At 41.0% G+C, this 23,906-nt stretch overlaps 2 protein-coding genes across 8 annotated transcripts in view; one reads left to right on the plus strand and one right to left on the minus strand.

The window, feature by feature from the left end:
- The window catches only part of atp8a1 (ATPase phospholipid transporting 8A1), a 116,591-nt gene extending 107,734 nt beyond the window's left edge, over nucleotides 1–8,857 (minus strand). For 2 of the 7 annotated variants that reach the window (XM_037077125.1, XM_037077131.1), the window contains exons 1-2: nucleotides 7,968–8,844; nucleotides 7,696–7,818 (exon numbers count right to left, since the gene is read on the minus strand). In XM_037077125.1, coding sequence (XP_036933020.1) covers nucleotides 7,696–7,818; nucleotides 7,968–8,019 — 175 coding nt within the window. In that variant the 5' untranslated portion in view covers nucleotides 8,020–8,844. Of the gene's footprint in view, nucleotides 1–7,695 lie in introns of all 7 variants that reach the window. The other 5 variants (XM_037077127.1, XM_037077129.1, XM_037077128.1 and 2 more) reach the window with 5 other exon arrangements.
- A 7,198-nt stretch (nucleotides 8,858–16,055) lies between these two features.
- On the plus strand, nucleotides 16,056–21,883 carry grxcr1a (glutaredoxin and cysteine rich domain containing 1 a). The gene is made up of 4 exons (XM_037077287.1): nucleotides 16,056–17,098; nucleotides 19,418–19,657; nucleotides 19,738–19,803; nucleotides 21,533–21,883. Exons 1-4 carry the CDS (start codon nucleotides 16,694–16,696, stop codon nucleotides 21,710–21,712), a joined length of 891 nt encoding a protein of 296 aa, XP_036933182.1. The 5' UTR covers nucleotides 16,056–16,693; the 3' UTR covers nucleotides 21,713–21,883.
- The last annotated feature ends 2,023 nt before the right edge of the window (nucleotides 21,884–23,906 follow it).

Consider the following 23,906-nt stretch of genomic DNA (forward strand, 5'->3'; position numbering starts at 1 on the left):
ATGGCTGAGCAATGACAATTAATCCATCCCAGTGTTCAGTGATGCTCATTGACCTGATGTGACATGTTAGTAACGTGTAAGCTAAACAGGAAAACTGGCACCACCATCATCCAGAGATGCCAAGTAACTAACACATGTGCACAACACAACCACAAACACTTTCAGCTCTGTAGAGGAAATAATAATGCAAGTGCCATCCTCTGCCTCAGTCATCGACAGCATTACTGTATTTAGACAAAACCATCCAAACAATATGACCCATATATGTCAAACATTACAGGCTTACTGAATAAAGGATCAGTAGGATGTAAAGACGTAGTACAGCATAGAAATATAGATTAAGCTACAACTTTATACAAGATAATGCCTTTAGGATGACAGTTATCTGCTTAGATGTTTACATTAGTCCCAGATCACCAGTGTCCACCTCTTCAGCACCAGAACAAGAACAAGTATTTGCTGCGAAGGTAGGACTGCACGATATGACAACAGGAAAACGCCAACTGTAGGTATCAGACACATAAATGCTTAAATGCTTTTAATGACATTTTCATGATTATCTTTAACCAAAGTTAAGACAGATTTTTAACAGCTCATGTTTTCCTTATTCAAGTATTGCAGCTAAGGTAAGTAGTATATACGAAGTCCTGTGCAGAGGTAGGTTTAAACAGGAACATGGCTGTTATTGTGAGTAATGTTAATCTAAATTTTACCAACCAGTAGTGTGAGTGTAAAGTAAAGAAACAGTGTCATGTTCAGTGGAAGGTTTTAAGATTTATAACATCAGAAATGTGGACTTCTCAGAAGACCATGACTAACTGACAGAAAATCAAAAGATGGATTAATGAAATTAGATAACAATTAAGACCTTACAATTTCACATTCAAACTTTTAAGGCTGTATATGATATTGGACTTAAGAGATTTTGCTACTTTTTAGGGACATCTTGTGTTTATGGCAAAAATGTTCATAATTTGGACGATGGTTTGCCTTCTTCCAGGATGCAGGCAGGAAATCCACATAAAGGCATTCCAAACAAACATGGAGGAGGGTGAACGTGACACAGAACAGGGGGATTCCAACCAGCTCATACCTAAAAGACAGGCTTCTTCTGTCTCATGGAGATGGTTTGGATTTGGAAGTCAGAGTCATAAAATGCCCAAGATCTTGGGGGTGAAGGGCAGCAAGAGTTTCATCTTCCCATCCATTGACAGAGTCACTTCCCTGTGGAGTGCTTGCCGACACCTCTCCATCTGACCTTGTCATCCCGCTGTGACACAGTCTCCTGGCACGTGCAGGCTTGCCGCATTTTTGCTGCTGTTCATGTGTGTGTGTGTGTGTGTGTGCATCGCATAGACAAACGCAAGCGGGTCAGAAACAAGACTTCTGCTCCCCAGCACAATAAAATATGATTGTGAATGCAGTTTGGGGCCTTCTCTCTCAGTATCTAATGCTGCCTTCATGAATTATTTGACATTTGGGAACAGGAGGTGGGAACAGAGTTAGTGTACATCTTATGGGCTGATGGCTGGGTTGAAGAGTATGGAAGATTTATCTCCCCTACGAGCATATATTTGCAACGCAGCTTTCAAAGGGGCTCGTAAATAATATTCAATCTTAGCAACATTACGGAGGGAATCCAGCTGACCTGGAGATCAGAGGATCGAATCAGTTCCAGAAAATTGATAGTTGAAGGACTCTTGATCCAATCAGGACATTGAGACATTACAGTATTAGAGCTTACAACTGTGAAATTAAAGTTATGTTTCACAATTTAAAAACATTTTTGGAGAAGACTTTGAAATGGCAAAGATATTAATAATGGACCTGAAAGAACTGTTTATGATATTATATCAGTTTTCAGCATTTTATTGTTATCATAATCAAAATCTCACGCCATAAAGTTACACTTTCCAGCACTAATATATATTCACTGTTCTTTCCTGGTTGTAAAAGCAGATATTGATACTCGTATAATCCTGTGAGCTTGTCTTACTTCTCCAGCTGAATAAAGGCAATGATATTCACATAACTACTTTTTGAAGATGTAATAATAATAAAAACTATTATTGTGTGTAATATGTTACAGATATTATCTACTTGGTAAAGAGCAGTAACAGCCAATTGAGTGAGACACAATAAATTACAGTTATTCGATCAAGCAAAAAAAAAAAGCCATTATTCGCAAATGTGACGATTTTCTACTTTTCCATGTTTTATATTACTGTAAATTTAGTGTCTTTGGCTTTTGGACTATTGGGAAAACAACTCATCTGATGATGCCCCATTTGGTTTCAGTAAACTGAATATCTTTGCGTTGTGGAAAAAATAAGACATTTTTTTAACCATTTTCTAACATCATACATCTAATCAATTTCTCGAAATAATAATCAACAGTCGACAATGAAAGTAATCGCCACCATTTTGCCCACAGTTGTTCATTCACTCGAAAAAATATCAGCAGATTTACTGAAAATGTGGATAATCATTACATAGGACAATGCGATTTCTTGTCAACGGATGATCCTTGAGACGCTGTTCTCGCTCATGAGCTCATGGATCTTCCTTGTCGCAGGTCGATATGAGGACATGCATGAGCAAACATCAGAATAGGTTCTTTGTCTCTGTATCTGTCTCCGTGTGGACACGTGCACACAAGCACTGCACCATCTCCCCTTCCTCACAATGACCTGCCACATCCACTCTGCCTTGCAGTGAGAGGAAAATCATTGAGGTGAGGGAAATTGAGTATCTGAAGAGACACATATTAGAGTGGCTGCAGGTTAGTGATGGAGGCGGCCCATTAAGTGGAAAATAGAAGAGTGGCCACGTCCCATGCCGGAGTAGAGTAGAGAGGCCCGAGGGGACTTGATATGACACACCAGCGGCCCCAGACAGGGGATTTAGTGGCGTGTTGGGCTTTTGTGCCACATTATTATCAGGCAGTGATCCGCCAGGCACATGGGCAGCTCTCGATCCCTTCAGAAGAGAGCAGTCTATCCCCCTCCAGGCTCCCTCCCCATGCTGTAACCACTATTCAGACAGACCGAGGCTTAGCTGGTGTTATTGAAATGCTACGGGGAAACATCCTGCTTCACTTATAAAAAAAAATCTTGAGAACGGCAGAAAGGCACAGATATGATGCTTAAAGAAGAAGCAGACTACCTTGTGTCATTCCAAACAGGTATGGGGCCAATCAGATGCTGAGGAGCACCTTCTGTTATGTGAATCAGCTGACAGGAAAAGACAAGCACTGGGTCTTTTGATAGATTCATCCTCATAGGACAGGCGTACCTGCCTATCTCCACCTCTGGTGTCAATTGTGAGAGGGGATTTGGTCTGTCTGCAGATAAGCAGGTGAGCCAAGATGGCCAACAGGAAGCTTCTTGCCATCTGTCTAGCCTTAACTTGCATGGCCTCTGTCGATCAGCTTTCCCATCTAGACAGCGGAAGCAGGCATTAGGCGCTTTTCCACCCATCACAGAAATTTGTATTGGAAAGTTTAGCGTCTGTCATCATGGGATCACACATTAAACACGCTGATAGCTACTGACGTCACCTGTATTCTAAGTGTCCCAGATAAGGTTATTATGGCAACATGCAGGCACAGACTGGCAGTGATGTCAGATGTTTCCACAGCTCAGCAGAGAAGAGTGACAAGGAGTGGAGCGGCACGTGGTGGGCAAGACTTGGGAGTGTGCAGCATGGGGAGCTGACGGACAGGCCGCTGATGGATTAGGTGGTAAGCCTGGCAGAGGGCTGCCCTTTCTAGATGGATGCCTGCCTGATGCACTGTGGTGATTAAAAAATAAAACTGAAGGGTGGGGAGAGTGCTTAGGCTCTCATAAAAGCAGCCCAAAAGAAGTGTTGCAGGACAGATGCACGATCAAGAATAACCCCCAAATTCCATCGGATCCATGTTTGGTCCATCTCTGATCCACCACGGCAGCAGAGCTGATAGGTTTCACTCTAGTCTATGTGCGTACTTCCACTGGATCCGCTGTTCTACCAATCTACTCCATTACAGCTCCAGCAGTCCGAACCCTTTTACTGCAGATACGCAAGGCTTCTATTTTTGCCAGATGCCAGAGCACGACACATCAGTTCAGCCAAATTCCGCACAGAACAGTTGGAGTGAGACAGGAAGTCTGACACCAAAACAACACCAGGGCATCCAGTTAATTTTCAGAATAAAGCACTCTGTTGACATGTTTGTTGTTGTGTTTAACACATAGATTTATAACTGCAATCACACGTGATTCTGTTCCAGCTGTCCGTCAGTGCTGCACTCAAAACGCAGCTGGTGGGTGTTGACAGAAAAGGGAGCACAGAGCAAAACTGTCAAACAGACACTGGTTCCAGCGTCCTCTATGTATGGATCTATGCTTTGTTGGTCGGTCAAACGGAAGAACTGAAACACGTCGCGGACACTGTAATTGAGCATTTTTTGCCGATTCATTTACATTTCACAGACCAAATAATGAATCAAATAATTGTAAAAGATTATCTGCAGATTAATTGATTAAAAAAATAACTGTTAGTCATAGTAACTGAACAGAAAACATGGTTACTGTTTTTAGTGAAGCCGCTGAATGATAGTGTACACTTACGGCTACTGAGTCAACTGGAAAACCTATAAAGCTAGTGTGTGGTAGTTGGGGGTTGACAGCAATAGCTGCTGCATAATTTATGTCTTTGCTCTTGTGATGGGAGCAGACACATTCATCAACAGTTTTCTATGGAATCTTTAATAGTATTAAATTATTTACATTTTTTCCAGTATGATACATGGAACCTTCAGTGGCTTAACTATGCTTTCCTGTGTGTCGTACAAGCTGAGAAATTGCTTTATAATCACAGGTTCTTCTGTGGCATTTTCAAATTAACAAACAAAACTATCACCAAACACAACCACTTATTACAAGATGATGTGAAATGGTGTGAGATTCACAAGAAGCTCAATTAAAACAGCACAGAAATTCATTTTACAGTGATACTTTGGCATCGGTTTTTATCTCTGAAATTAGGGTAAAACCACTGAGTTTTCAGAGTCCATCTTTCTTTTCCACTGTCTTCACAAATCCCAATCCATCATTACTGATCATTCATAAGTGTCTGTCTTACAGCCATAAATCAGAAAGACAATTTTACCACCACGTAACTTGTTCTGTCACATAAAATGCACTGCTGTACTTTGAATGATTGGAAGACATAAAGGCCACCTGTTGGGAATATGGATATATCCACGTTAAGGAAGGTAAGGCTTGATTATTAATTGAATAATCGTTGTTAAAAATTGAATGTATTATAAACATATTAACAGACAATCAGAGACGGTCACAAATAAATCAAAAAGTATCTTGATACAAATTATAAATACTTGCTAATCAAATATATAAGTATAAAACACTGATATTTTCAAATGACGTAATTTGTTTTTAAAAAAATACAGGCTTTATATACAAACAGATATTACATTTTAGCCATTTAGTAGCCTCATTAGGGGTTTAATTTTGTTGGCCCAGTTGTTGAATACCTACAGATGAAAGCCAATTGTTAAAATTCTTAAAATCACGTCATTTTTGTGTTATTTAGTTTATCATTCAAGCAACTTGGTGTTTACTTTATATGTTCTTATAACTCTTAAAGCAGCCCACTATGATTCTACATCAAACATAGATCACATCAGTGGTCAAAACAGTTTGCTCGAAGAATAACTTCCAACACACCTCATATATTACTAATGAATAACGCCTAATAGATTTTTAAGGCTGTCATCTATCAATTAAATAACATGCTAAAAATTGAAGTCCCTAACATTTATAATGTAATGGAAATTCTTGGTTCATATTACACATAACACATTAATGAGGTTCAAATTAGACTTTTATTGATCGTCCATGGAGTAGCTCAATGTATGGATGGTAGAGATCCTAATCTTAAAATCTTTAAAAAATCTGAAAAGTAATAATGGTCAGTGAGACCAATTCTACAGCCGATATTATTCATTCTGCTGCATTATCATGACCTCTCTACTTTCCACACGTGGTGATTAAATATTTCAGCTGTATCTATAGTAAGTAATTCCATTAAAGCCTTTCTGCAAAATGCTGACGACACCATTGTGTCAAGCAACGCCAAGTTATTTGCAAAATATAAAAAATATGCTTACTTAAATCGTCTGCATAATGCACACAAATGTATTCAACATTATCCATTCAGAGGTGGCTAAGAAAACTGGTGAATTATGGCTTAAATAAATGAAAATGTATGAATACACATTTGTTATATAAAAAAGCATAAATAGTGTGCTACATCATGGATACGTGTGAGCTGACCAATATCTTGTGCATCCCAGCTTGCGGGTATCAGAGGTTGGTCTTAGTGTTCTGCTCCTCTGCCGCAGCTTTCAGACAAAAATACTGAATTTTTAAATCTAGTCGCATGTCTCTTTAAAAATGTATTTCCTACAGTCCTAGCAGCTACTTGGATGAAGGGCCCAGATCAGGATTGCTTCCTGTATGGACACATGCTCGACGATTAAACTGTAATACTGCAAACTTATTGCATTTTAAGAGAAAAGTATCAATATATGCACGTTAATGTGCCCCACAGTCATCTCAGAGTACATAAAACACAAATGAGAGGAAGAGCACTCTAATTCACTTTTTAAGAGGCCAAGCTGCTGAAGCCAAAGAAATGTACTCAACAGCAATAATTCAGATTGAGGTATTAACCTGAGCCTACAGTTATGAATCAAACCTATCCCAAATCAAACCGTGGCCAGAGCAACACAAACTGCAGCAGGTGCCATAAATAACAACTATGTGTTATTGATCCCTGTGGATAATTTCTGCCTCAGTGCAGAGAGGTCATAGGTCAGGGTCTGCCACCAATAAGTGATAAAGAAGACACCCTGCAGGACAATGCATCTGCAGCCGGTAATAAGCCCGTCCAGCCACCGGTGATCGCCTGGATAAACAAACAAACCTTAACACCCGGCTTACTAATCAGCCTTCCAAGCCCAAGAGTAAACAGATCCCCTTATGAGCATTCAAATCACTTAAGAAATGTATGTTTTTGCATCCGCATCCTATTTCCAGTGGAAAGTTACTGGTGCACTGAAGGAGCGAGGGTCCCAGCCGGATAACAATGGCTTGTATTGTCAGACCCCAGCCTACTGGAGATGCCATTTGCTGGACACTTGTGGCTACTGTCACCAAGCCACCTGACATGATGGCACCTTTGTGGTGGGCAGGACATGAGGCTGAGGATGTCCCCAGCCTGGAGGGGGTTTTTTTTTGTTTTTCTTTTTGGGTCAGCTGCAACCACGACTAGTTTCATTTTCAGTTAGCTTCACTTTAAACTACCATTTGACAGAGGGCTTGACTGGAAAATCCGGTTTACTCTGTAAACAAGGAGTTTACACTAGCTTATCTCACAGAGGTAACTTTTACTGAAATAAGTTAAATTAAAACCGGGTTATTTTAACTGGAGACTCCTTCAGGAAACTCTCAAAGCACCCCCGGGGTTTCCTTGACCCCTGTTAGGGCACCGTTAATCACAGCTACAGCTAGCAAGTTATTGTACAGTACTTCCAGAGAGCTACCGACCGGCCTTACTGCGGTGATAAGGAAACAACCGTCTCAAACATTCGTCCAACACACACAGAGAAGTAAAATTATCTTTACATACCTTCAGCCCGGGTACGAAGATCGGACATCGTTCTCTGGACGGGCGGCATCTCTCCACGCAGAGCCGGGCGACGGCACCTGTCAAGCGGCCGCGGCTTGTTAGTTGTGCTCCGTGTGGCTGCTGCTTCTCAACCGTCAGAGAATGTCAAAAAAAAAAAACGGCTAAAATTCAGGAGGGGAGCCTCTCTCATGCGGACACTACTGCTGCGTGTTTGCTGCTAGTGGGAGAAAGAGAGAGAGAGAGAGAGAGACATGGACGAGGTATAAACAAACATTCATTTCCTGGCGGTGACAAGAGGCATGCCCAGGAGCACACGGCTTTCATGGATCCCCCAGCATCCCGGTTCACACGGCGGATTACAGAGGCGATAGACGCCCTCGGTAAAGCAGGAGTGGACACGGACTTACCATAAACTGACGTGAGGGGGACTGTGCCGCTTCACATTATGGACCGTACCAAATCACACCGCAGCGGGAGGGGGGGCGAGTGAACATAATAACTGTCATTTCAACGCGGCTAAGACATTTAACTCGTGAAAAATACAGTTCAAGGACATACTTAAAGAGGAAGTGTTGTATTTTAATCACCAGGATGTGTAATGATTAAAATTAAGGTAGGTTTTATAAAAACAAATACCAAGAAATTGTTCGCTGGTGTGGACGCCCCCCGCCCCCCTGCGGTAGACGTTGTTCACAGGTTGAAGACACAACAATAGTACACTGGGTGGGAGTTGGCTCAGCACTGACTCTTGTTTTTGTCTAAAATATACTTAATAATGTATTAATAGATGCTGCAGTGTCAGCAAAGGACAACCTCCACTGTCTCACGAAGCATATTATGCATTAAAGTGAAAGAAATATTTTGCAACCACTGGAGATCTACACATGCATTTGCAATACACACTACTCAAATTTGGTCAGAGATGTTGGGTTATTTTAGTGTTTCGCTTGATTGTTTATTCTGGAACATATTTACATTCTTATTTTTGTTTCTTATAACTTTTACTGCATATCCACATGTGTTCCAATTTAGTGCAGTAGTGCATCCCAGTATGGTGACACGTCTTTCCATGGGACCAAAATATATATTAGTGTACTATCCATACACTTATTTTTATTACAGATACACTGTTGATCATTCATGTTGTTTGCACATAATGGAATACAGTCATGCCTTGCAATATGTTAAAAGCTGCAATATTGTTTTATTTGTAAATGTAATTTGATTTATTTCTTGTTAAATTAAAATAACATTTTGGTGATACTTAACTTATATTTTGTAATCTCCTTGTATTACAAACCATATTTAATGGTGCAGTATGTCATTTTGGAAATTGAATTTTAATCAGAAGTGAATGATCTTCACTGACTGTTTTTTAAAATGTAAACAAACTTAAAAAAGTGTTGTCATTTTCATGACAGAATAAACAAACACAGTTTCATACTGTTTTAATTTGTTTGTATCTGGCGGACCCTGCCGCTTTTCTAGTTTAAAACAGTGTTCTGGGACATTATTTTCTTCTGAGTACAGCTTGTTTATTCAGTTAGGGAAAAATATAAATATTGTATTAGTATTACCTCATTGATATTGTAAATATTACAGTTCTAACCCTCAAAACGACGTTGTTGTTGTTGTTGCTGTTGTTGTTGTTGTTGTTAACATTGCTGTACGCTTTAAACAAAATTTAGCCACGCTGGAGACATGAGGACTCAATGAGACAGTACAGAGTATAGACACAATCAAACTGATCCCAGGATGACACAGGTAGACTTTCATAGCCACCAAAAAAATGCAAGCTAGTCCGTCACTGAAGTATCCAGGAATTATCCGTCTTTTATTCATGGCAGAGCTACAAAACCGTTCAATTCCAGCAACCACACTGTGAGCTGCAGGATATTTAATGGTGCTGCTGGGACCGTTGTTAAAGAAATAGCCTCGTTATATTGAAGGCTCAGACAAATTGAATTGACTTTGAGGCTAATTAAACAAACAATCAGTCTTGTACATCAAAAAGTGGTTCACGTCTTGGGAAAACTAAACAGAAATGCACGTCTGACTGACCAAAACAATGGGATAAAGAAGTAGTGAGTCGACACTTGTACTGAGTTATTATGTGATTACAGTCTCGAGAGAAGCTCTGCGGAAGATCTAATCCAGGATGACTTACATTTTCCTGTATATCCCTCGTGAGTGTGTCACTCTCCTGTCATATATCTGCTCTAACATGGGACATGGGGGAAAGATAAGATACTTAAAAGATAAATATACATTGAAGCACAAAGAAGAGGGCAGCAACAGTGACATCCCTGCTGCGACTGCCCGGCTGCTGTACGTACAGCAAATCAAAGTGTGCTCTCATTCTCACTGCGGCTGAAATGCAAATCACACAGGAGCCAGCATTTGTACAGCAGCAGCACCACTGCAGTCGCCTGAGAGAACTGCAGTGTTACCGACACCACAGCTGTCTGCTGTGCATATTCTACTGGCAGTATCCTCACAATGCTGACTGACTGTCCTGCTTATGTGCATGTGTGCTAACAGAGATGTTTCTAGGTCGCGGCCAGACTCCATGCATATTTTCACTGTTTTTGACACTGTTTGCTTGGATTGATACGGGAGATTCTGCTGCTGATTTGAGCCATATTTCTTTTCAAATTAAGATGGGTTTTTTTTTGTTTTTTTTTTTACTGTTGTGGGGATTAGGTGAAGATGAGATTACCTCACAGACATAAAACATTGTGGTGTGTAGGCTTTGTGTGTGAGCAGTCCAGTAGATGTTGAGCAACAAAAGAAAGACAGATTCAGTTGCTCAATGGAGGAAATTATGTATTTTCACACTAAAGATATGTTTTTTTAACCATCTTAAATGCATCATTAAATCTGACTCTAAACAACTGAAAAGGCAACAAAAAGAAAGCAGTGAAAGCATGTGTGGTACGTAAACTGAAAGATTCACCACATCCAAAAATAAGAGATGAACACCTGAACATCTCCGCCTCCTCCTCCTGCGCCTGCTAGAGACACATCTCTCCCAAAGATTTCCTTTCTTTCCCCCCACTCTGCCTAATTCAACATCAGCTTGCCACCACGGGGATTTGGCTCTGTAGCTCCCACGGTTGCTAAGCAACAGTGACAAGAAGCCTGCCTCTTCGATTATGTGCGTGTGCGTGCGTGTGTGTCATGTGTGCACGGACTGGTTTTGTGTTTTGCAGCGTTTCCAGTCCAAACAATGACTCATTCAACCGGCCGTCCAGATTTTCTCCCACCGTCAGAAATCTGTGTCAATTATAAACAGCGCAAGTATTCTCATCAGTTTATTTTTGTATTGAACAGAACGACCTAAAAAGATTTCACTGATTCTCCGTCTGAAAACCTTTTTGTTCTCCGACACACCACTGCGGTGTAAGTGTACATTGAGGCAGACTGTTTTCAAATGAAGATGAAAGATCCAGCAGCACCAGACTGCAGCACAAAACCTGACATGACTTTACAATCAGGTCATCTGAATTTGATTTTTGTGTTGAATTAACTCAATGAGAATGACATTTAATTATTTACACTGTTATTCCAAATATAAGAGGATGTCCGGCATGGCTTGGGTTTTTGTTTTAATTGTTTCCTGTTTTATTTTGATAGATTTATTCTCATGTGTCACTTTCCACTTCCTGTCTTTGTCAGGACGTTAGATTAAATCTAGACACAGTTTTGGAGGCAGAACTCAATTCATTCTTATGAAAGAAAAAGACCGCTTTACTTCCGGGTATGAAAATGTCCAGATCGTCGGCCTACAGAGCCGGCTAATATCCAATTTTAGCGCCAAGGTGATATTTGGACTTCAGCTTCAATTTGGTCTGTACAAACATCCCATTAACTGCCATTATCAGTCTAACTTTTAACTCAACTTTTGACTTCATCACGTAAAAAAAACCCTCTAAAAATAAAATATCCCACAGTAACTTAGGTCAGGGTGCCTTCACAGGATAAGGTCCGATCTGTGGGAGGAGCTCTGGACCATTCCGAGACACAGATATGGATTCAGTTGCAAAGATTCAGAAAAAAACAGGGACTGAGGTGTGTCTTCACATTGCTCGGTAAATTCATCAAGCTAAGTGTTCAATAAAGTAAATTCGTTCAATCAATCAGAAGTGCCTGGAAATAAAATGAAAATTAACACAATCCTTGGAGCTCCTCTGAGCTGCAAACAAACTGCCTCATCAGCCTTTAATCCTTCTCTGAACAGGGTACGTGTGCAGCGTCCTTCAGAGACAGCGTCCAAACATCAGGTTGACTAACGAGCCCATAAACAAGGATGTTTGTAAGCTCCTGTTTGGGAGCCCTTTGCCTCTGCAGGAAAAGTACTTAGAGCCACTTTGCTGCTGTTGGGAGAGGAACTACTAAGAAAAGAAGTACCGTAATGCTGTCTAAACCCCACAGCAGCTTCACTGGATCCCATCACAGATGCTTTAAACGGGTATCCATCTCACTGTGGTGGCCGTTTCCCTCACTGGTATCTCCCCCCCGTGGTACCGACCGCCGCTGTAACCTCGACTCTTTAGTGTGTGACGCTTTAAAAGAAATTGAGAATTGTTGTTTTTCAGAAAATGCACTTTTTGCCTACTGCAGTCGTTTGTTAACCAGCGCCGAGAAGAGTTCTGTAAAGCTGCTCTCAAGTACGAGCGCAGTTACATCACTGGAATACTACTCAGTTACATGTTAATCTACAGGTATTGAAATGATCTTTAAGTAAAAGTACAAAGTATTCTTCTCAAACACACGTTAGTTACTTTTAAACCCTTGATGCTGATTCATTTTTGACGGCTACTGAGCAGTCTACATGGTGTGATGAATCAATAATATGAATTTCAGGTACTTTTTACAACCCTGATCGTTCCCAAAACAGCTCAGTTTATACACTGATCGTTGTATCTCAGGGTTTTAGTGAGATCTCGGTTTTGTTTTCAGGGGAACCACAGCGGTGAGACAGCACTTAAGCTGTGAAAATGACAACGAAATAAGACCATGTCTCATTTTCTTGTGCTTTTAGACTCAGGAATCGTTCTGATATTGTCAAAAAGTACATAAAGGTGCTCACCACATCTGTGGCTGCAACCAGCTGCTCTGCAGTTCAGTCTGTAAGCCTCTGCCCTGAAAATGTTCTGGCACTCCTTCTTCCTCGTCTTAAATAAATGTCTCATTGATTTTATCATTAATCATTCGCTGAAGTCTGATCAAACCGAGCTGGTGGAGGCTGTCAGCAGACTTACATCAGCATCCCTCATCTGGTCACCTGCAGCTCTCAGGGGAACAATCGGGCAGCGTGACATTTAGCTGTAATTGAACAGCACTCTGCCCCCTTGTGGACGTGCATCTGCAGTCAGGGAGGGTGAGGTGGCTCGATGGCCAACAAACCACAGATGATGAGTCACTGCAGAGTCATTTCCCCCCTCAAACCCCCCCTGTCCACAACAGAAACATTTGCAGATATAAGCCACTTTAAACACAATTTTCCTGTGAGCCTTGATGTGGAGATCAGTCCGATTCTGTGTCATCAATACAAATCAGTCGTATAAAGTCAGTCAACATGAAATTCAAGCTGGCAAGCTTTGAATTCAACTGTTTGTTCACTCTGCACAAAATTAAAACCATCTCTCACTCACTCCACACTGTTTGACTCCCCCCCCCACTCAGTCACAGCCGAGTCGCCAAACAGCAGTGAAATTAAAGAGCGTTAAAGTATTCATCTTTTCAAATTGCTTTTTTAATAGCAGTCGAGGTGGCTGTCGAGGCCACGTAAGCACCACTGATGACGACGGCTCTTCAGGTTGAACACACTATCACCGTCTCTGCACTCTCCTGTCTAAATGTGCTAAAGTGAGATAAAATGGCTGCTTGACTCAACATGGCGTGGGCGCGTTACACCGAACTCCAGATAAGCCTGTCCTGCACTGAACACCACGAGTTATTTTCACTTTTGTTTCTCGTTAATTCGGCTGAGTCACTGCGTCCATGTGACATCTGAAGAGGTTTACAACTGTGACTGGAAGTTTTTAGTGAGCTGGGGGGACAGGATGACTGAGAAACGGCTCCTCTGGGATATAAAAAAAAAACCCTAATTAAAATGAAAATGATATGTAAAGACCATGACTGATTTATTCCAATTATAAGAGCAGTGTGTTCAACTGGCAGGCAGAGTAACATAAGCAGCTTTATCCACACGCTGACGGCTGAATTCAAAGTGAAGGATCTCTAATCCAGCCAGCACCAAGACTCTATATAATATAATATAATATAATATAATATAATATAATATAATATAATATAATATAATATAATATGCTGTTATGAGTTTTGAGACGCTGTGTCGTATCAGTTTTCAGTATCTTTAATTTTGAGTGTTTCACGCAGCACATATATTTTTTCCTTCAGAGACGTTCGCTCGCAAGACGACAGAGGAAAACCTGAATCAAACATCAGACAAACATTTTAAAGAGAGAAACAGGTTTTTAGCTTTTAAACTAGCATGACTCACTGTACTGTTCATACGGCCTAATAATGACATATATACAGAATTAATTCATTCAAACTGTATTTTCTTACTAGACAAAGTGACACAGTTCAACACAAACAAGAAAATAGTATACATTGGATTCAAATAATAAAATCTGTCTCTCCCGTCAAGCACTATTATATTGTTTAATCTGTAAACACAGTTACAGATCTTGTCTTTCCATCACAACTTAACTGCTTTTCGATTGTCAAGTCAGTTCAAGTTAAAGTTTATGTAAAACTTTTAATTGAAAATGCATAAAACTAACCAAAAATATCAGTATCAAGCCAAAAACATGTAAACGTGTAAAAAAAAAAAACATGCACACACATGTACAGCATGTAAAACAGTACAAATAGTAAGAAACAAACAAACAAACAAATATTCTAATATTAATATTATAATATACGCTGGATTAAAATAATATAACATCATTTTTAATTTCCTTTGTCCCTTCTCGACCACTATTATATTGTCTGTCGTTGTTTTAATGGCCTTTGAAGACAGTTAAAGGTCATTTACAAGAAAAGCAGCTACATGAAATAATAAAGTGCTTCTATAATGTTTAAAAATGAAAAGCGAATAAGTCGCTGCAGTTTCTCGGGCCGTAATGTCAAAGTCTAGACATCCTAATGGTGTCCAACATCGGTTATTAGCAGCAGTAGAAGGAGTCGTTACTGGTGGTATTGTAATAGCTGGTGTGATGTCCGCAGATAAAAGAGCGTTCTGGTCACTTTGGATCAGAAAAGACTTGGAACCGGAGTCAGACTCATATCAGTCCCACGGCCTCAGGATGTCTCTAAATCTTTGTTTGACGCGTTACACTTTCCCTGATGGATTTTCTCTAATGATCAGCAGGAGGTGACACGAGTTGTGTGTGTGTGTGTGTGTGTGTGTGTGTAGTTCTTCCCTCAGGGGCCAAACTGCGGCACTCAAACAGAGTGCTGCTGTCACCACTGTAAGCCGACGTGTCACATCTCCGGGGAGCTGCTTCATCACCTGTGACATAAAAAAACTGTCCGAGGCGTCTCTGTGGACGCGCTGCTGCGTTGTGTCACTGCGATACATTATATGGACACTTCTGCTCTGCGAGGACGCCCGGTGAACACCTGCAGGCCTGCCATGGGTGTAAACAGGCAGTCAAGGAATATCCACTTACGTTGTGGGCTCATGGGTGTGGAATATATTACAGTATCTTTTATTTTACATTACATATCGAACAATAAAGAAAACAAAAGATGATTGTAATCAAATTTAAATTGGCTACTTGCCTAAAACTGTGAACACAGTTACAGATCTCCTCTTTATATCATGACTTCACTGGTTTTTGATTTTGAGCTCAAGTGTCAGTTCAAGTTTAAGTCTATTTGTCATTAAACTTAAAGACTTTTAATTAAAAATGCATAAAAAACAACCATAACATATGAATATCAAGCCAAAAACATATATTCAAGTAGAAAAAAATACAAGATATTCTAATAAAAAGTAAACATTTAAACACATGACAAGTTACAGTGTGTATGCACTGTACAACCATGCTAGCAGCTCTGCGAAACTGTACCTTGTTAGTTGGTTAGCTTGTATGCTAGCCAGTTTGATGTGTTAGCATGCTAAACACAAAGCACTGCAGAATCAGAAGGAGACATCACTAGTTTTGTAGCTGTTCTGTCGCGTGAAAAACCAAATAATAAGTATAGTTTATAATTATAAATTGTCAACAAAAATGATTTAACCTCCTGAGTTACTGTCTGAAGAATGCTTGTATAAAAATTCCTGGAAATCCACCGAGTAGTTGTTGAGCTATTTCAGTCTGAGGTGGACCAACAGATTCGGTTGCTAGCACGGCTAAAAATGATGCAATGTGATGATGTAACCAGGTTTATGTTTGTGTGTGTTTGTGTTAGCTCCTGTAAGTTTTCCCGTCGGGTGCTGGAGAGGTGTCTTCATCAGTCTGACACTTTAATATTTCCCCCTCTCTGTCTGTAGGGACAGTAAGACTCAGCCTGTGACTGTGCCGAGTCTAGAAAATAATGCAGAAGTTGTTTGTGCCCTCAGCCGCCAGCTGTCGTCTCATCTCAAGCGAGCGACATGTGCGTTTGTTTGATTAAAGCACATGAAGTCAGGCCATTAAAAGTCTTCTGTCAAAGCTTTGCTGAAAACTGTGTTAACCGCAATGAATAATTTAAAGACAACTATCATTTTACTTGAGATAAGCTTGCTGCGTTGCCATGGCACAAGTGCATGTATTATTTAACGCCCAGTGTGAGTCTCACTGTAAGGCAGCTTACAGGCTCTCAGTCGTTTTTAGATCTGTTCAAACTGTGAGGATTAAACGTCGTAGTAATCCATGGGGAACAAACAGTGTGTCTGAGCCGCATGTCTACCTACGAATGAGACGCCAGGAGCTACGCTGCAGTGTTGTGGACCATGTGATGTGGCAGAGGTCGAGCAATGGAGGGGACGATGCTGACGGCGGGACAGGAGAAGCCACAGAAGCGGGTGAGGTTCCGCGTGGCTTCGGGGAACAGCGGCCGGGTGCTGAAGGAGATGTTCAAAGACGAGGGGCCCTCGGACTCCCTGGACTCAGACTGTACCAGCAGCTCTGACGCCGACCGGGCCAGCACTCCCTCCACAAGCGGAGATGTGCAGGGACACCTGTATGGATACCTGGGCTCCGAGCTGGACGACAGCGAGTGTGAGCCCGATGATCTGCTCATGTACGCAGGGGCCACCAAGGACTGGATGTTCACCACCAAGAGGGTCAACATACTCAGTAAAAACGGGACTGTGAGAGGAGTCAAGCACAAAGTCAGCGCCGGTCAGACGCTGTTTGAAAACCTGCCCAACTCTAACAGTGTGAGTATATCTGACAGAGTTACATCGTATAACTTCAACTGTTTGATGTGTTCACAACACCTGTTCCCGTCAGCGTCGTCCTCAAGTCTACTTACAGGAAGGAGTTACGTGTAGGTGCACGACTGGGATAAAAGCTCACAATAGAGGACAAGGTCACAGGGCAATTAAAGTTTAATGATGCATCTCGTCAAGAGAAACTAATCAGGTTAATGAATTCTTGCCACTTCGCTTTCCCTTCACGAGGCAGCAGTGTTTCTTCTCTCTGAGGTAACCGGGCCTGAGCGCTGATGTAAAGGTGATTCATGAGGTCGTATCAAAGAAACTACGTCTCCACCGGAGGGTTCGGTCAGGTGAACAAACGGCGTCACCGCAGGCGAGATAAAGCTTCTCGTCACGATTAAATGAGATTATCGTGCATTTAGGCTGAAGTTTAAATACTTATCGAGGTCTGGCCTTATCTCACAGCAACATTTAGATGTTTGTTTGTTTTTTTATCAGCGCAGAAGTCATGCGCAGGTTAGATTACTGCTACTAATGTTTAAAGGCAAGTCAAAGCTTCTTTGACTCAATTGTAAGTTGTTTTTAACTGGGCAGGAAACAGCCTCAATTTAAAGCCAACCATCAATAAGAACACTGGCTATTTCTATATATTTATCATAGTTAAATTTGAAATTTGAAATTCAAATTTATCTGGATTCAACAGGTGATACAAGAATAAATAATCTGGCAGCCTGATGAGAGGCCATCGTATTACAGTAATGAATCTTCATATATCTACAGACACATGACGCATCCAGCAAACAGCTGTGTCTTCTTTTTTTAAGAAAAGGAATTGGAATAAAAATGCCCAGACTCTTTCTTTCAAAAAAATGCACAGTGTACATCAACATCTTCATCACAGGAGGCAGCGGTGCTCATACTGCTTTTGTCCACAGGGGGCGCCAGAATCAACAAGACAGGACCGTTCTTGTAGCCGCTTTAAGTGATTTTCAAGTCTAAATTTATTTCCATACTGAAATAAAAGATAACCAAAGACTACCTGGAAGAGAGGGGGAGTAAATCAAAAAAGATGGCCTGAGAGGATGTTAGTTACCATCTTTATTTAACACACTGCACATCATCTGAAAGTCTCACAAATAATATAAAGCGTCTCTGCATATGAGTGAAACTGAGAGTTGAAAATAAATATTCTGTGGTGCTATTTATCCGTTAGGAAAAAAGGAAGGAAGCGCAGATCTACTAATGGATGAGAAGCTTCATGGTGCATTAATGGAATTATCGGCGGAGATATCTTAGCCAGCGAGCGCAGCAATCAATATCCGGGAGATGTTCCACCCCCTGTGTCTGTCCTGTCTTTACAAGAAACATGTATTATGCAGAATTAAACATCACTCCGCTGGACTTGTCACGGGAACTTGAATTTATAGGACTGCATACAGGACAGAAAAGCAAAACCAACATATGTTTTACCAGTTTTACTGTAACTATGTGTCAGATGTTGGTTCAGTACTATTTTCATCTTGAGAACAAAGCGAGGGTGTTAAGAAAACTCAAATCAGTTTAAAGACAGTAATAAACAACAACAGCCTCCGGGTTGATAAATAAATAAAAAGATTCAGTGAGAAATGTTGTTGATGTGGATTTATGATTTATTAAGTGTTATCAAATCCATTAGCTACATTTTTTTATTAGAAAAGTGATGAAAAAGCTCATGAAATGTTCCTACAGATGAACTGAAAAGTGGAAAAATCACATACACAGTAGATTTACTGACATTTTAAACCGTAATGTGCATTATACTGCTGCCTGGCAGGGTTTGATCTCTGCATGATCAATTTGAACATTAAGGATCATAAAAAATATCTGATTTCTTGGAGGGAAAGAAAGAAATGTTTTACATGTCGACAGTCAGCCTGATCTTTGTGCATCCCTGCGCACAAAGTTGTTACTGTACAAAGTTCTCCATAATAAAAAGCAGTAGAAAAAAAATTAGACACATTTTCTGTGTCATCCAATCAGCACAGAGGACAAATCTGCTTTTCTTCTTCCAGACTGAGACAAAGTCCATGCTCAACAAAAAGCATAATAAGTTAAAAATATGCTAAAATGTTAACTTTCGATTTTGTTGCGCCATCATGAAAATTGTTCCCGCCATTATTATCCACTCTGCAATCGGATGTGTTGAAATCTGTCCAAAAAAAAGAGAATAATTAAGATATTTAAAGATATTTCGTCCTCACGTCTTCACCACTTTTTCCACACAAAATAAAACCCTTGTAATCATCATCAACCACATTCTTGATTTTCTCTCCCTCCTAGACGGAGCTGGCTCTTGAGTTTGGCCGCATCGTGATCTACACCACGAGTTTCCGCGTGGTGAGGACGACCTTCGAGCGCTGCGAGCTGGTCCGGAAGATCTTCCAGAACCACAGGGTGAAGTTCGTGGAGAAGAACATCGCCCTGGACTGCGAGTACGGGAAGGATCTGGAGGAGCGGTGCAAACGCGTGGGAGAGCCTCCTTCATTACCAGTCGTGTTCATCGACGGACACTACCTTGGGGTCAGCTGCTACCACTTATGTGACGATTGATGACATCCACGGCAGGTTCATTAAATGTGACGTTTAAACTTGTTTTGCAGGGTGCTGAGAAAATACTGGGCATGAATGAATCAGGAGAGCTTCAAGATCTTCTGACAAGAATTGAGGTTTGTTTTCAATCACATTATTGATAATTGATGGTGGTCAAGTGGGCGATTTTCCTCTGAATCCAACAGTAAATCCTACACATATTGATGCTGAATTATTCAGGTGTTTCCTATTGGATTTACTGAACAATGCAATATGCTCTGTAGCACATGTAATATTAAAGCGTCGCGTAATTATAAAGTCATAATAAATTAACGCTTTATGTCCATCAGGTCATTGAGATGATCGCAGTGTGAACAGGAGCAGTCGCTTCAGCTCACCGCTCATCAATAAAACATGAGCAAACTGCAGTGTGAAAGACGCAATCACATCAATAAGTGACCATCAATAATGGAGGGCTTGTTATTGATTCTGCCTCCAACACATCTTTGTTCAAACACGCCGACAAACTGAGATCGTGTGAACACTTTCTGCTTCGTGCCGCAGCAGCAGCAGCGTCTGCCACGCGAGCGATGGCCTTTTCTCAGGCCTCGGCTGTAATTTGCGGTTCAGACCAAACAAAAGTCCTCATAAGAGAATACAAAGCAGTGTTATGACATTTAAGTCGTGCATTCCAGTCACTGCAGGCTATTAAAAGCGTGCGCAGCTCTGAAAGGTCATGCATTCACTGATCGGGACAGAACTGGCGTTATTGTGTGTTTCATATCTGAGGAGTTAGCACGGAAGGAGGCTGTGATTAAAATAAAAGGGGGGGGGGGGACACATTTAATCGCTTCATTTTCAAGAGTGTGATGAAAAGATAAACAGCTGCTTCATGTCAGTGCGCTAAATACATGACTCCAGCTCCAGGAGGTTACATGGATTTCTTGAAATGTCAGCAGCTCAGAAGCTTGTTGATTAACTAGTTACATGTTGTTTGTTTAATCTGTGCAAAAAAACAACAAACTGTGTTTGAGTTTTTGTTTGTTTTTTTTTAGCAATCATGTAATGATGGTAGAATGAGATGAACAGGAAAACATGAACTGGTCAGCATGTGAACCCAGACATCAACAAACTGTGTGCAGCTCCTTTAAAATGGCTAATTATTTATGACCAGAGGACCTGAAGTGCAGAAATGAAAACATGTTTATGCAATTGAGGTCCTGCAGCAGCATCTGTATTGGATGAAACAAATGAGAAGACAGTGAGAATGTGAGTCTTCCCCAGAGTGTCAGATTATATCTTTAAAGGTGCAGTACGTCTGAATTTGGCACCTTTTGGATTCATACTCGAAAGAAACATATCAGCATATCGGCAGAGGAACCGCTAACTGCTGCTAACTGTAGCTGCTAACTGTAGCTGCTCGCTGTAGCTGCTAACTGTAGCAGCTAACTGCAGCTGCTAACTGTAGCAGCTAACTGCAGCTGCTAACTGTAGCAGCTAACTGCAGCTGCTAACTGTAGCGGTGGGTCTTGACTGGGATCTAGGTGACCCGGGTCTGTGTTGGTGTTTTCATCATAAGCACAGCCGCTTTGGATCTAGATGGGACAGGGCTAGCTGGTTAGCATGCTAACTTCCGTAGATACCTCTCAACACAATAGAAAGGCATCATAATGTCAAAACCTTTTTCACCTTTAGTTGATGTTTGTTGTCTTTCTTCTAGAAGTCTCGCATACTGCACCTTTAAAGTTTTAAGTTTTTTATTTGTACCAAATTCAGCTTCCAAATTAAAACCTTGTAGGTCTTTCTTAAATAATTTGGGCTTTATGAACATAAAACACAACCGTAATGACTCTCTGTGTTCTTCAGAGGGTACAGCACCCCCGGACGTGCCAGACCTGCGGCGACTTCGCCTTCATCCCGTGCCCAATGTGCCATGGCAGCAAGATGTCCGTGTTTCGCAACTGCTTCACGGATTCCTTCAAAGCCCTCAAGTGCACTTCCTGCAACGAGAACGGCCTGCAGCCGTGTGTGAGCTGCAGCCGGTGAGGATGTTAAGTGCCTGACCCGACATCCTCGCCTCACGTCTGTGGAACCAGAACACAGGAGCTTCAACTGGACTGAATGAAACGCAGCAGGACTCTTCCTCCACGGCCATTGATAGTAAAGATAACAAAAAAATGAATTTGTAATAAAAAAAAATAAAATCTGTGAATTTGAGGATCTGGTGTTGACTGACTGTAAACACGTCATGAACTAGTTTTACCTCTGGTAAGCTTGTTATTTAATTAGTGAGGAGGCACCATCATTAACAATGTTCCCATCACTAATCCCATATCAGACGGAGTTTAGGATAACAGAGATGCAGGCAGTCAGCCAGCAGAGGGCATGAAACTGGGCCAGGATCACCAAACTAAACTCAAACCTGAGACAAAACCTCCAGAATGCAAGATACACTCAGTGGACAGTTTATTAGGTACACCTTCCTTAAATTAATTCAGTCTAATACAACAACTCTGTACAAAAGGTAGGGCAACCACACTCTAAAATTCAAGTAAATCAAGGGAAACAATCACATTTCAGCCTCTTTAATGGCACATTATTGATTTCTGGTCAACATTACACATGAAATGTTCAGAAAAATGATCAGCACTTATTCTGAAAATTGATTAATCCCTCAAATTAGTTTTTTACATCCTACATTTTCAGTTTCTCAATCACGTTGATTTGCTCGTTTTAATTCTGTTTCTCCCTGACAGTAAACTGAATGTCTTAAAGGGTAATTCCACCAATTTTAAACAGTGTCTACTTCTCACTTTACTCCTCCATATGTGACAAAAGCAGTATAAATCCTTTTGCTGCATGTGTTCTGATAAACTGCCTCCAGTGATGTCACTCAGTGGCTAAGTTGCATTGTGGGTAATGTAGGCGGCAGGTTGTGAAAAGAAGAAGAACACGTGGAATATAAAAATGTGTTATCTCTGGTTCTGCTGTGTTGATTTTGATTGTTTGTTCATGAACTGTCCACAATGAGTCCAGAAATGTTATGGGAGTGCAATGCCTACATTACCCACAATGCAAGTCAGCCAAACAGTGACATCACTGGAGGCAGTTTATCAGATAACATGCAGCTTCCTCTGGAGACACAAAAGGCTTCATGCTCCTTTTTTTCTCCACATACGCAGCCGTGAATCTGTAAACACACTTTAATGTGTAAAATGGGTGGAATTACTCTTTAAGACTGACGACATCAGAGATCTGAAGATGTCATATTTGAAAATTTAATATTTACAATATCAACAAGGCATTATCATAGAATCATAATAACTGAACAAACCAGCTGTTCTCAGAGGAAAATACAGGAGAACACTGTCTGAAGCTGGAAAGGTGGCGGGGTCCGCCACGTATAAACAAAGTGAGACAGTGTGAGACTGCGTCGTCAGTTTGTTTATTCAGTCATGAAAACAAAGAGAGTTTGATTATTTAGTTTGTTTAGGCATAAAAAAAGAATCAATGAAAACGTTTCTGTTGATTAAAATATCTTCCTCAGAACTACATCATGCTGCTTTAACCAGCCACACACACACACACACACACACACACACACACACACACACACACACACACACACACACACACATCTAGAAGAAGCTCCAGTTTGTGTCTCTAGACAAAAAATGTTAAAAATCGCTTCTCACTGTGCAGCGAGCAGAACAGTTTCTCCTGACTGGGCTCCACTTCATCACAGATACGTTGTCTCTGTAATTCGCTGCTCGGCTCTGTGTGAGGAGACGCACAACCGGTTCGATCCAGAAGCATCATCACCCAACGTCAGTGACAGTCACTGATCGGTTCAATAACGCATCGGCTCGCAAAGGGATTTTAGGTTTACAGTGAATAATTCAACCCGGGGAGGAGAACTCCGAGCGTTCAGGTGGCTTTAAAACAAAAAAAGGCAAAGCATGTTTAGTTTCTGAACACATCTGCATGCAAATTAAAAAAGACATTTGAAAAACAATCCATGCCAGAGCACACGCGATCCTTTTTTTTTTTTTTTTTTTTTCCGTGTCTTTCCAGCGGGTGATGTCATTCACTGGCTGCCATCCAGGAGGTCAGAGAAACGCAGCTCGGCTCTCTACGCTGTCATAGCCCTGTACAATGCTGCTTGAACATGATTAGACAAGGCAGCACTGTAAAGAGGCTAAAAGCGCAGAGCAGGGTGGTGATGAAGATGATGGCGGTG

This window comes from Acanthopagrus latus, chromosome 18 (assembly GCF_904848185.1).
Source record: "Acanthopagrus latus isolate v.2019 chromosome 18, fAcaLat1.1, whole genome shotgun sequence".
Taxonomy (NCBI): Eukaryota; Metazoa; Chordata; class Actinopteri; order Spariformes; family Sparidae; genus Acanthopagrus; species Acanthopagrus latus.